This window comes from Falco biarmicus, chromosome 9 (genome assembly GCF_023638135.1).
Source record: "Falco biarmicus isolate bFalBia1 chromosome 9, bFalBia1.pri, whole genome shotgun sequence".
Classification (NCBI taxonomy): Eukaryota; Metazoa; Chordata; class Aves; order Falconiformes; family Falconidae; genus Falco; species Falco biarmicus.
Genome location: NC_079296.1, coordinates 10,009,748 through 10,022,683, shown reverse-complemented (window position 1 = coordinate 10,022,683; position 12,936 = coordinate 10,009,748). Strand labels below are relative to the sequence as shown.

General features: G+C 48.2%; 1 protein-coding gene across 15 annotated transcripts in view; it reads right to left on the bottom strand.

Moving 5' to 3' along the window:
* The window catches only part of EHMT1 (euchromatic histone lysine methyltransferase 1), a 121,463-nt gene that overhangs the window by 20,941 nt on the left and 87,586 nt on the right, over positions 1-12,936 (bottom strand). For 12 of the 15 annotated variants that reach the window (XM_056351290.1, XM_056351293.1, XM_056351289.1 and 9 more), the window contains 8 exons: positions 12,554-12,685; positions 10,492-10,637; positions 7,645-7,788; positions 5,850-6,076; positions 4,990-5,154; positions 4,406-4,488; positions 2,991-3,097; positions 917-1,039 (listed from right to left, as the gene is read on the bottom strand). In XM_056351290.1, the coding sequence (XP_056207265.1) occupies positions 917-1,039; positions 2,991-3,097; positions 4,406-4,488; positions 4,990-5,154; positions 5,850-6,076; positions 7,645-7,788; positions 10,492-10,637; positions 12,554-12,685 (1,127 nt within the window). The remainder of the gene's footprint in view (positions 1-916; positions 1,040-2,990; positions 3,098-4,405; positions 4,489-4,989; positions 5,155-5,849; positions 6,077-7,644; positions 7,789-10,491; positions 10,638-12,553; positions 12,686-12,936) is intronic. The other 3 variants (XM_056351296.1, XM_056351300.1, XM_056351301.1) reach the window with 1 other exon arrangement.

The following is a 12,936-nucleotide window of genomic DNA, read 5'->3' as shown; positions in this document are numbered from 1 at the left end:
ACATCTGGATTGCTCCAAGACACTTGGGAGAGTGGCCAGCATGAGCTCACATGTGCCTGTCCTGTCTTTTCCCCCTTCCCAGCTCAGAACCAGGCTCCTGAGGATCTTTTTAAGGCTCGGGGTGGGCAGCACTCGATATCTTGTGCAATCCTCCTAGCCCTGCTAGCTCCTTCACGAAAAGAACATCCTGACCCTGCCGTACTCCCCAGCAATAGCAGAGGAGCGTGCCTACAGCAGCAGGTTGTAACAATAAGAAGTTCACATGGGGAGGGTTCCTGTGTTCCAAATAGCATCTGATTTATGGGACTAATAAACGATCTGTACATTTTCCAAGATTGCAAAGTAACCAGAGCATGCTGAAGGCAAACAGACAGCTGCATTTTATTGTATTTGTTTAAATTAAAGGGTAGAGTTTAAAGATGGGGTCCAATTTTGCCACCGCAGCGTGACTGCAAGAAACCACACATCAGTCCTTTGGAAAGCAAAGCTTCCTCTGTCATTTTTGCTGGCTTGGCAAGCACCTAATTACCAACTCATTTTAAAATGTCACCCTAAAATCCTCATTATTAGAGTCTATAGAGAAGGAAACTCTGAAATCAAACTCCAAATTCAAATGCAATGGATTTGTGACACTAATACTTAGTGGTCCCCATACAAAATCAAATACCTGCTACATTTGGGGCCACAAACTAATGTAGCGAGTGGCAGCACTTGCCCCAGAGTGCTCCCAGCCAGGACACAGCACCGTGAGAATGATCCTACCAACAAGCACAGCCTCGCCAAGCCTTCACGCCCAAGACAAGCAGGTCCGTTCCCCCTCTGCCTGTGTACTCCCACCCAAGACTTAAAACCTATCAAGAAAGAAACGGTGAACAGAAGCTTCTTCAGGAGAAAAAGAGAAGAAATAAACTGCTACCTTAGGATCTACTAGTGCTCCAGCCTTGATAAGGTATTTCACAGTTTCCAGATGGTTGTTTTCTGCTGCTTCCATCAGTGGGGTCCTCTGGTCTTCAGAGCAGGTGTCTATATTGGCACCAGCCTGTTACAGAGGCCAAGGCAAACACAAGGACAGTTATAATCATCACCAGTTAGCAGCGGAAGGATGTGGGAGCAGAAATTTCGTAGGAAGTTTTTCCCTGAAATTTAGCCATATTAAGCAGAGGCGGGGGGGGGGGGGGCGGGGGGGAAGAAATAAAACCAGGAAAGGCGGCAGTCCAACTTCACCTGTTTTGGAAAGCAGCACACACTGTCTGCCCCCTCTCCTGCCTTCTACAGCCAGTAACTGGGGCATAAGGAAGCCAAGAGCTGTTATTAAATATCTCCTGTTATTAATGGATTTTGTATCACTACATTCTAGATACTGTTTGTGTAACAATTTGGAAAAATCAGCCCCCTCCTTTTTCCAGCAGCTTCATTTTCCCTGGCCTTTCATTTCTACAGACACAATGAACAAAACAACCAGCTCTTCCCAATGTCACAAGCAGTAGGAACAACTTGCTGATTGCAAGAGGCAGGAGCTGTAAAAAAAAAAAGTCCTAGAGATTGGCTAACTATTCCTGTTGAAGTCAACGTTAACATTTCTAGAGGTCTCTGAGAATCTGTTCAGTTCAACATGGAGTACCTTGGACCAAAATCTTACTTTTTTCCAAAACACTACTGTGTCATGTACCTTGCCTGCTTTAACTCTTCAGCTTAGCTCAATAACCCACCCAATACTTAAAACCAAAAGAAAATTGTAGAGATGGCACAATTCCGGGCAGGCCACGCAGGCGTACGTACGGGTGAAGCACAGAGCTGTTTACAGCAGCCACACACTGACCCAGGTTCACCTGGCACAAGAAGTTGGCCCCACGGCTTCCAGGTGCCTCCCACTGAATGCATTTGTTTTGATCACTTTTAAATAGCTGCAGCTATTTAAACCAGACCAGAGAAGAGGCACTTTGAGTTTAACAAGCTGGGGACGTTCCCAGCCAAATACTGTGCTACTGCAGTAGCCAGACATCAGGGAAGAGACAAGAAGATGAAGGACCTTGGATACAAGCCAACCCTAGTGAGACTCAGTTCAAATTGTTTGTCACCCCTTGCCAATTTTGTTCCTTTTACTAATACAAGTCGTTCCATTGCCTTCATGTACAGTAACTGAAGTGAGTGAGAGCAGCAGGGTAGGGCCATAGCTGCATCTTCGGACAGCACTCCGAAAGCATCTTAACTCCAGACACTGAAATGCAACATCTCAGCAGGCTCATTTTCAGAGATGTGGCATTGCTGTTTTCTCGAAAGCCCTTTAAGGTTTACCAGTCACACAGGGTAAAGAAAACATACTTCCAGTCACTCCGGACCATGTACGCCAGTACAAAACGCAAAAGCTGTAACTTTTAAAATCCTTTTTTCTTCACGTCATTTTGGAGTGGGTCAACAAGAGCACCTCTTTGTCCTTGACCATCTTCCCTCAATTAGAATCCAAATCTCAGCCAACAAGCCAAACTTGCATCTTTCCTTCCCTCCTGTCCACGTGCGGGACATTTACATCACAGAGGAAAATCCTGCTGGAGTTATTCAGGTTTTGACAGAAGGGAAGACAGGGTCTGCTACATTCCGGGCTCCAGAGCCTACCTGCCTTCGTTACAAAGAGCAACGCGGCAGCAGCTTGCAGCCCACGTGCAGCCTGCCTGCGGTCAGCCTGCGCTGGAACACCGCTCTGCTCTGCGGCTCCCACGTGCTCCACTGTGCCCTGCATCGAAGTTTCACATGCTCATTGCCCAGAGCAAAGCCTGCTTGGAGAACAGCCTAGAAAGACAGCTTCAGTCCTGTGACCTAAGACCTCACGTTACTCTGCACCACTCCTTCCTTAGCAAACCCTGAGAACGAGAAGGTTTTTTTACAGGAGGGATGCTTCAGTGCTGATTTCCAAGCGTGTTTTAGCCATGTGAGGGAGGAGACCAAAAACCACAGAAAATTGCTTGTACAGAAGAATGTAAGTGCAGACAGACCTGAATCAGCATATGGCAGATGTCCACATGGCCAGACTCAGCAGCAGCGTGGAGAGGGGTTCTCTTATTCTGATGCTCCATTTTAAAATTGGGGTCAATCCCATCCACTGAAAAAGAAAGCAGAGATGCTTTCAACCTCAATTCAGAGATCAGAGAAAAGCGTAACAGGAGAATCTGGTCTCAGCTAGAGGCTTTTAAAGGACAGCTTCCCAGCCCATCCTCAGTCCTTCTAAAGGCTCACTACACATTCGAGCCAGAAAGCTCTCAGGGTAGTCCCACAGACATTTGATATGCAACAGCCCTCCAACCAAGAGTTTCAGAAACACCATGGAATTTAATACCTTTCAAGGCATTACAATTTCTGCACAGGCTGTCTTCCTCAGATTCACAATTCACCACCTCTCAGTGCAATAAAACCAACAAACACCATACAATGATAAAAAGAAAAAAAAAAGCTGCTTTGTTTAAAGCAACACAGAAGTTGGAGACAGAGTCGGTACTACCTGGGCTTTTTTGTCTCACCACTATTAACTGCAATTAATATTAGCAATCCTTGTTGCATCCTTGCAAACATAGGGCTACAAAATGGATGGAGCTTCTCCAACTAACACAAGCCCGGGATCTGGCCAGAGATTCACACAGCTGTGCAAAGACTGACAGACGATGATGACAGCCAGACAAAGATGTCTGGGCATGATAACATGTTGCATATGATGAGGCCGTAGTTAAATATCAATGAATAACATTTTTGTGCTATTGAAGACACAAACAATGAAGCTAACACTTGCTAGACAAAAAAAGAAGAATCTGATAAATGACAAGAACAGAAAGCATCCAAAAATGTACTGCAAAGTACTGGAGTGGAAAGGAAATGATCCCAAGGAAACACTGTGTCCTTCAAAGGGGGAGATTCCTCCGGAATATTTGCTGGTAAAAAGAAGCTCAGCAGCTCCAAGTCATCCGGTGACAGACAACAATGTACCCCAAAACAAACCCTGTATATTGAAGGGCTCTTTCTTTCTGCTCTCTTGCTCATGCCTCCCAGCTTAAGCAGACTCCCACCTTTTTAGCTCTCTACTGGATGCAAAAACCTGACTATCCCATGGCATGGAGAGAAAAAGTTCTGTGGGACTGGGAAAATCACATGTAGGTCACCTGGGGACAGAAACAGCTTCTCTGGATAAAACCATGCCCAAATGCAGAAACAGGTTGGGAGCAGGTCCACATTTCACAGAAAGATGAAGCCATTTCCAATGACACATCACTTGTAAAGTGTCTTTTCTCCTCCAACTCCACTCACAGGGGGCAGTGGGGAATATGACGTCCTGCCATGCTGGGAACTGGACTCTGGCAGCTGCCTGGCAGGAGCTGGGAGTACTGCCAGACACGCAATGTCCTGGGAAGGAGCCACCTACCCAACATAAGCAGGACTTTTTGCAGCTCTCCTTGCCTCGCAGAGAAGTACAACTGCTTTGGATGGAACCGTAACTTCTTGGGTCTACAGGAGGGGAGGCAAGAGGCACAATTAATACTCACTGAATAACACTCCTGGTATTTCATCCCACCCCGCTGCTACCCCACATGCATGACAAAGTCTGTCCCTATGGCACAGCTCCAGAGTGCAGCAAAACACAAGAACAACAAGTCTCCAGAAGGAGGTCTTAAAACTTCCAGCCCCGACCACAGCCAGCCTTGGGCTAACAAGGGCCGTATCTACTCAGCACCGCTCACCAACAGATTCTGGGTCTTACTACTGTGAACAGGCACTCCCAATAGTTACAGCTGTGGTTGGAGGGACAGTGAAAAACTAAATCCTCCAGATAAAGCAATGCAACATTTAGAGCTGTAACTGTTCTCTTCAATCAGTGATCTGTTGGGGGTGACAAACGACTGAAAAAGGGTCTGGGTGGGACCAAAATCCAGAGAAGCTAAACCTCATTCTTCTCTAGGTTAAGCAGCTTCGCTGGGAACTGGAGGGACCCAGCAGTCTTTTTCTTACTTTTCGGAGTCCAGGGCAATCAGGGCACTTTCCAGAGTTTCTTTAACCGGTCCCTGGGTCAGGCTAGTAGTAGGCTTTGGAAAAACTGAAGACCCAGCCATGTCAAACCCCTCAGCAGCTGAACTTTCTGGCTTGTCTTCCTCTGACAACCGTGACCCAGTGCCACTGAAGAGAAAAAAATGAGAGACAGCCAAAGCACAACCATTAAAAATACACAACAGTGCGTATCTTATGCCAAAGAAGGAAAGGAAATGGATTTTAAATACAGATAAGCTTAAGTGAAATTGAAACACAAACCAATATATTATACAGCCTTTTCGGTAAGACCTTGCCCCAAAGAAGAGCTGCACTGCCCTATGATTACAATTTGATGTACTCTGTGCTACAGGAAACCCCGGAATGTAGCACAAGTTGTAACAGCCACCAGAACAAGATCAGGTCAGACAAGAACTCGGAGCACTTTTCAACACGGGGATGGCTTGGTTTGTGCTTTCCTCTGCATTTTCATCCTCTCTTTATACCTGTGCCCACTGGTGAAAGTCAGGAGCTATAGCTCGATACTTCATGAATTTCCCTGTCACTCAGCAGACCTAGCAACATCAACTTGTTCCACTACTACTTCCATTCCTAACAACAAGAGGAAGGAATGGGTTTAAGTCCTGAACCCCCCGTATCTTCACAGTCTCTGCCCCAGCTCACCCTGTGGCTGCTGTGCTCTTCTCCAGCACAAAGAGCAAAACGAAACACACTTGCAGATTCCTGCAGCTGAGTTTGGGTTGTCAGAGCAGGACCAGAAAGCACTTTGCTCCATCAGGAGGAGCACAAGCATCCCAACGCAAAGTATGGTCTCCTGAGCTCACCTCCCTGTCGTGGTGTCAGCCCTTCCCTCCACAGCCGCTGGTTTCTGCTGCTCATAGGTCAGTGACACCGTCGAGGTCGTGTCTGCTTTTGCTATTGTCACCTCCTTTGCCTTGGAGGCCTCTTCCCCGCAGTGTGGGCAGTAGCTCATGTCGTTGACCTGGGAGGCACAGTTCTTGTGGAAACGGTGGGAGATGCTGCTCTCCGGCTGACACTCCATGAAAGTGCCCTAAAAAGACCACATGGAAGAAATTCACACCTTGGTCACTACATGCCTTACCCCTTCTACATGCTTCATCCGCAGATCTCTTAAACACTTCTTTCATCACCACTCTTGTCCCTGGCGCTTCCAATACAGTAAGCAAGCACTGCCACTTCTTTAGAAAAGAACAAAAGCAAGGTAATGGGAGAAAAAACTCACTCGGTTAGGGACTGCAAAGCAAGTTTTTTAATTGTGCTTGGGAAACAGAACCAAGAAGTCCCAATTTCCAGCTCTTTCCTCTTAACGCTTGAAGTTCTCACTTATGTTCCTAGAAGTGCCAGTGTACTGTAAGGACGCCCCCAAAACTGGAAAAAGAAAACTTCAGGCCTATGTGCTGAGCCAGCATGAAAACTACCCAACAAACCTGCGCACAAACCATTCAAGGACCTACATGAATATAATTACATCAGCTGTCACCCCAATGTAACTTCACGTATGCGACCTCCCTGCTTGGACCAGCCCCATACGCTGTTTGATGCCAATAATGTGGCTGACTGCACATTCAACAAACTTGGGCAACTTTGCTTAAAATTAAGTTTCCCTTTCCAGCGAAGTCCTTCGAACTGAACTGAGGGTACCCCAGAGTTCACTGCCCTGTGGTACCAGTGCTACCCGAAGCCCTGCTGTGCTCTGTGTTACTAGTGATGGATAGCACAGACAAACCCTCCCAGGTTCACCTGTGTGAAGTGACATGTCACTGAGAGACGTACAAGCATGTAAGGGAAGGCTAGTTAAAACCCACTCTTCTCCTGAATTCACGGTCCTCCCAAGCAATCTAATTAACTCTGTTTCAGCTTTGCAAAATGCCTTTAAGGGTTTTGAGGATTTTATCTTTTAAATGATCTTTGACTCAGCATGAAAACCCAGGATGGCTCCATTTATTACAATAACGCTTAAGACTACTGTAGCATCTTTCATTGAGTCATCTTGAAGAACACTACCATCAGACAATTAAGCCTTCTCGTCACCCCGTGAGGCCCTCAACTGGTGTTTTTCAGCTTTAACAACAGGGAAACTAGGACAATGATGACTTAAAGGACTGGACCAATGCTATTAAAAACCTCAGTGGCAGAGGTGGAGGAAGCAGCAGCAGATCTCAAAGACTGCCTTGTTCCAGTGCCATCACTCAGGTTCCCCACCTAAACCGTCGTGAACAGGCTGGGGGGACACAGATGTGTGTACACAGATTCATTTACAAACCAAACTAATACAATTTTTGATGTGATTGGTCTGTACAGAGAAAGAAAAGAAAACCTTGTTCCAAAGAAATTTGTTCCTAAGGCAAGTCTTCCACGGTGTGAAATCCCAGTGAAAACCCTTCGGTAACACCCCTCAGGGTCTCCAGGAAAATAAAAGATGACGATTGCAGCTACCCTCACACACATCCCTGTTGAAAACACCACCTGATGTGCTGTGGAACGAGGTGGAGCTGATGCCAGGAAGTCAGTAAACCCCTTTAGGTACCATCTCCACCTTCAGCTCTTCCAGCTACTGCGACAGGTACCCCCTTCCCTAGATCGAGAGCACGGACTTACTGCAGTGCAAAAGTATCCACAGCCAGGGCAACACTGGTGTTTCACCATCCTCCCTCTATGGTCCTCACACAGCACCAAAAGCTGGACTTTGTTAGACGGGCGCATCAGTTCATACTTAACCACACTGTTTGTGCATCGGCCCAGCTGGAACAGGAGAAATTAAAGGAAATGAAATTACTGGAGACCAAAACACTCTCTGTGCTTGTGCGGAGGAAGATTTTTGCACACTGCTTTGATGAGCCCTGGCTTTTTCACAGTAATTCCGATGTGTGCCAGATAGCATTAGCAGTGCAGCAGGAAGCTGTGAAAGCTGCTCTCTCAGGAAGAAATGCATCATTTACTAACATGCATGTGGACCCCGGGCCCTTTGCCCCTTGCAAGGAAAAAAAAAAAATCATCACGGGAAATACGCAACAGCCAAGCAGCGGCAGAAGGGGCAGTCCCAGGGGCCTGACTCACACAACATACACTCTCCTTTTGCCAGGAAGAGTGGGTGTCGGTGACCAAGAGAACAAGACCATATGCACTAAATCTTGTTACTGTTCAAAAGCGTAAGTCACAGGAAGATAAAGGGAAAATAATTGCTCTTCATTGCTAGGGAAGTTATCGCCTGCGCTGGTTCCAGCACTGGCCCCTGCCCAGACCACAGGGATGAATAGCCAGGCTTTCACAAGAGCTCAGCTAACGTCACACTTTGAGCGTGTTTTCTGAAGGATTTCACCAACGTACAGCTCTGGGCTTAGAATGCTGTCTTCTCGTGCACCACCTTGTTCTGTTAATGACAGCAGGCTCCGTAATTGGGGCTCGCTTTTTCTATCAGTGCTACTCGTTCTGCTGCCTCAGAAGGATCAGCGTTTCCTCCTGCTGCCCCCATTCATACCTCTACATTTTCACAACTCTGTTGCCACCTGCTAGTGTGCCACAACGCCATTTGGGTTCTCTAAGTTCCTCTGGATAATAACCTTGCCTTCCCCAGATGCTTGGCAAAGGACATTCATAAACTAGACATACAAACATGAAAGGCTGCTACAAGGAAACGTCCCTACTGAAATCTGTGCATGGTTTACTGCGTGCTGTCACCGTGAGCAGAGGAGTCAGTCAGGAACCTGCTCACCACCAGCAGACTGTCCCTCTGGTCTAGTTCTTTCATCTGCTGCTTTTTCTCAACAAAACTAGACATTCTCTCTAATTTTTCTTTTTTAAAATTCCATTTCTCCTGCAGAATCAACACCCCTACAGAAAAAAAAGAGAACGGGTTTTAACCCAGGCTCACCACTCGCCCCTAGAATCTCTGACTCAACTTACCCAAACTCCAGCTGCAAAGTCTACCTGTGGCTGTGAGACTTTGGCTAGCCTGATCACCGCTAACACACAGACCCCAGGGGCTGCAGGGGTGGCAGGATAGGACCATTGCATCGTTTTTTACTTATGAGCTGAGGAAATTTCATTAACACGTGAAAAGCTGTACTGTCCATGTGAGGAAGCCCCTGCATTACTATGTCACACTACTTATTTGTTAGAAACTCTAAAAAACTACGACATGATTAATTGCTATTTTCCAACCATTAGAGAGTGCAGCAGGGTGCTCATAACTATTTATAACACTCTCCAAGGACATCACAGTCTGGAGAACCCACTATTCACACATATAATATTCTTATAACATCTATGAGTCACTTATCCCATTATGAAAAAGAATCTAACATAAAGCATGGCCTTTGCTATTCCTCTCTGATTTATCCAGGGACAGAACTGTCAAACCACCACATACACGAGAAGGAACTCTTTCACTGCCCTTCGTTTATTTAGAAACCCTGGGGTCCCCCTCTCTCCTGGAAGTCTTCAGGGCATTCTCCCCTTAATGAATCAATTCTGCCATGCTTCAGAAACTCCCTTCTCTGTAGGTACCAGCATGTACTAACAGAAGCAGAGCTGGGATGCCAATCTGATTATCCCTTTCTTCCTCCATCCACCCTTCTCCTGGGATCCTACAGGAGAACCAGGGATATTCTCACTCCCCGTCCTACTACCAGCAAGTATCCTAGCACTGCAGTGTGACTGCAGCCAGCTGAAGCTTAGAAGAAACCCAAGAGCATCCCAGCAAAAGGAGGATCTACCAAGTATGTTCCTGTCCTGCAGTCTCACTCTCCAGCCTCTGGGAGAGGGTCACTTCTGCCACTTTAATTCCACACTTCTGGAACCAGCAGAGCCCAACTAGCCCAGCTGTGATCGACTGAAAAGCATCGAGTGCAGTAATTTTCAGTCAGCCAGACCTGGAGGCTGCGCAGGGCTGCCGGGACATAGGAAGCTTTGTCACAGAAGCCTCTTAGGGAAGGAAGAGAGAGGAAGGCTGGGGCAGGCTGAGCCGGCGGAGGGCATGCCAAGTTCCCGAAGCTCAAGAGCTGGCTACAGAAAGGTTTGCATCAGCTCCTTCGTAGTCAAGGGAAACCAGCTCCAAGCTTCCTCTGATTGGATTTTCTCACTTTGATGCATGCTAATGTATTTTAGCCCACTTGGCCTCAAGTGTGCCAGTTACATCAACTTGATCCAGCCGCACAGGCCAGGACAAGCAGGAGAGATCCACCCAGCGCCTCTCCAACTGCAGAGCGCACCACCTCCTCCCTTCTGCGTGCTTCAACCCAACCGTGCGACACACGCAGAGCGCCGGAGCCCTCAGCTTAGCAATGAGGTGTTTGCCCTGCCATTCCCGCACACCAGTGGGCTCCCACTCTAGCAGGCTGCAGAGCCCCTGCGTGACCCGACACGTGTTCCTGCCACAGCTTTTTATTCTTTGTGTCTTTGTCCTCAGCAGAAAAGTCTGTGAGAAGCTGAAAGACAGGCTCCTACCTCGTTATCCACACTCTCCGTGGCCATGCACTGGTTGTTGGCTAGCGTGGTGATCTCTCTGCTTTTGGGGGTCTCCATTCGACAGCTACAGAGGGGGACTTCCTGGAGACCATCTACTTCCATTGCTTCAGGACCATTGGAAAGACCTGGAGTACAGAAGACCAGTAAATCAACTCAGAAATTCTCTTCCCGGAGAAAGGATGCAGCCCGTCAACACCACCCCTGTCCCGTGGCATCTTCCCATTTCATGTCCTGAAATGCTCTCAAGGCATTATCTAACCCCTCTGAGACCCCTTTCTTACACCAGCTGGAGTTTGGAAAAGCATCCTGTACTTTTCTAAGTCCAGCCACACCACTGCTGACTGTGCTGAAATCAGGAATAGTAAGTTAAGAACAGTTTACTCTGAGAAAACCTCAACAAGGAAAAGCAATGATTAGGTACAGATTTTTACCAGCCTGTCTCTCCTCCCCACCTGCCCCACAACACTGCTCTGGCACCAGAGTGTTTGTAGGAAACCAGCCGGCACTAGAAATTTGAATAGTTAGTGGAGTGATAAATAGAGAAGATCAGGAAAGCATAAACTTCTGTTTGTAGAGGCTTATTACACAGATGGGAAAACAAAATTCTTGGGACTGTTTGGTCTCAGTCAACCAAGAATTATTTATTTTGGAAAGACAACAAACCAGGGAAAAGAAAGCAACAAGACGCTGAGATGTTCTTGCCTTCTCCTCATCTCTTTCAGATTTTAAACATTTTCAAACCTATGTAAAGGTGGATAATGGCTTTTGAGGGGGCTCACCACCAGGTACGGGGGCACAGAGTGAACGTTCCTGTGGCTTCTCTGGATTCAACTCAATCACGAGGTCACCTGTGATTGCAAAACACTGGCCTAATGACAAAGGGGTTGCTTCTAGTCCTACCCTCCTATTCTAATCCTACACAGTTGTAACACCTCTGCAACATTTTTAATACAGAAGCAAACCCTCACACATTTGCCTTTGGAGTGGCTCACCCTGAAGTGCCACAAGCTCTCCCCACCCAAGGCTGCTGTGGGACTGAGTCCCAGCGTGAAGGAAGCGTGCTGCTGGCTTTTCAGCTTTGGAAAGGGGAATTATTTTGCTGCAAAGTTTTGAAGACTAATTTCATTCCTGGGGGAGATTCCTCTTTAGCTGCTCTGGCAATGGCAGCACTCTCCCCCGCAGCACCCTGCCCTTGGGCACGGCCCCATCAGCAGAGCACAAGTCCCTTTCATCTTGTAAAGGGTTTCCTTCAGCCAAAAAGTTCCAAGACCAAGCCAAGAGCACGGATGGGGTATTTCAAGACACACAAGCAGAGGGAAAGTCCTTGCAGTTTTCATGTAAAAACCTGTCAAGACCTGAAAAGGTTTAAGATCTTCTTCTAGTACTGCAAATCACAAAGCTCCTTCTTCACCCTCCGAGCTGCCACTTTCACAATCTTTTTGACATCCAGAGGCTCTGGTGAAAGCATCCCTCATCCAGCCGGACCCTCCCCTGGTGCTGAGCACTCCCAGCCGCTCCTTGATGCGCCTCCAGCAGAAGAGCCAGACACCCTTGGAAAGCGTGAGAGTGATGGGGACAGACGGACAGATCCAGGTCAGCCAGGAGATACAGGATCTGAGGCAAGCTCAGCATTGGTAACAGCAGCCCGGGGTGAGCATCCAGGAACCAACACTAGTCCTTCCTCTTCTTGGGGCTGAACAAGAGGATCTTGGGGTGCAGCAGCAGCGATGCGGGGAGATGCTAAACCAGCATCCTTCAAGGAACGGAGAGAGCTGCCCAGTGGGACCAGAGGGCTGGCACAGCACCTTGCACCCCTTGAAGGGTGCCCTCCCAAGCCACCACGCCCTCCGCGGGCTGGGATGCCCCATCCCCGAGTTGGGGTCCCCCATCGCCGCCGCAGCCCGGCGCAGAGGGGCCGGCGGGTGCGCAACGGCAGTGCCGGTCCCCGCCGCCAGGGGGCAGCCTGGCCCCCGCGCCGCCCAGCTGCGCCCCGTGGAACAAAGGCCCGGCCCCATCCCGGCTCCATCCCGGCCCCTCTCACCTCCCGCCGGCGAGGAGAGGATTCCTTTCACCCGGAGATCCAGGGAATCCAGGGACACCTCCATGTACTCCATGCTGTTCTCCTGGCCGGGGCCCTCTCTGCCTCCCAGAGATGGTTTATAGGCTTCGGCACCTAGATGGAAACACACACCTATTTACACAGCGACGAAAAAAAGAAAAGACTAAAACAAGAAATAAACGCGCCTGCAGGCACGTGCGGGTGTCGGGGCCATATTTAAGCCAGCAGGCTGTATGCAGGCTCCTCAGAGAAGCCACGAGCACACCGCGCACTGAATTATGGAAATGCAACATCTGGGCATACATGGCACGATCGATCTCCGATTTCCTCCCCTGTCTGATCACAAAGATTTTCCACTAGGTAAC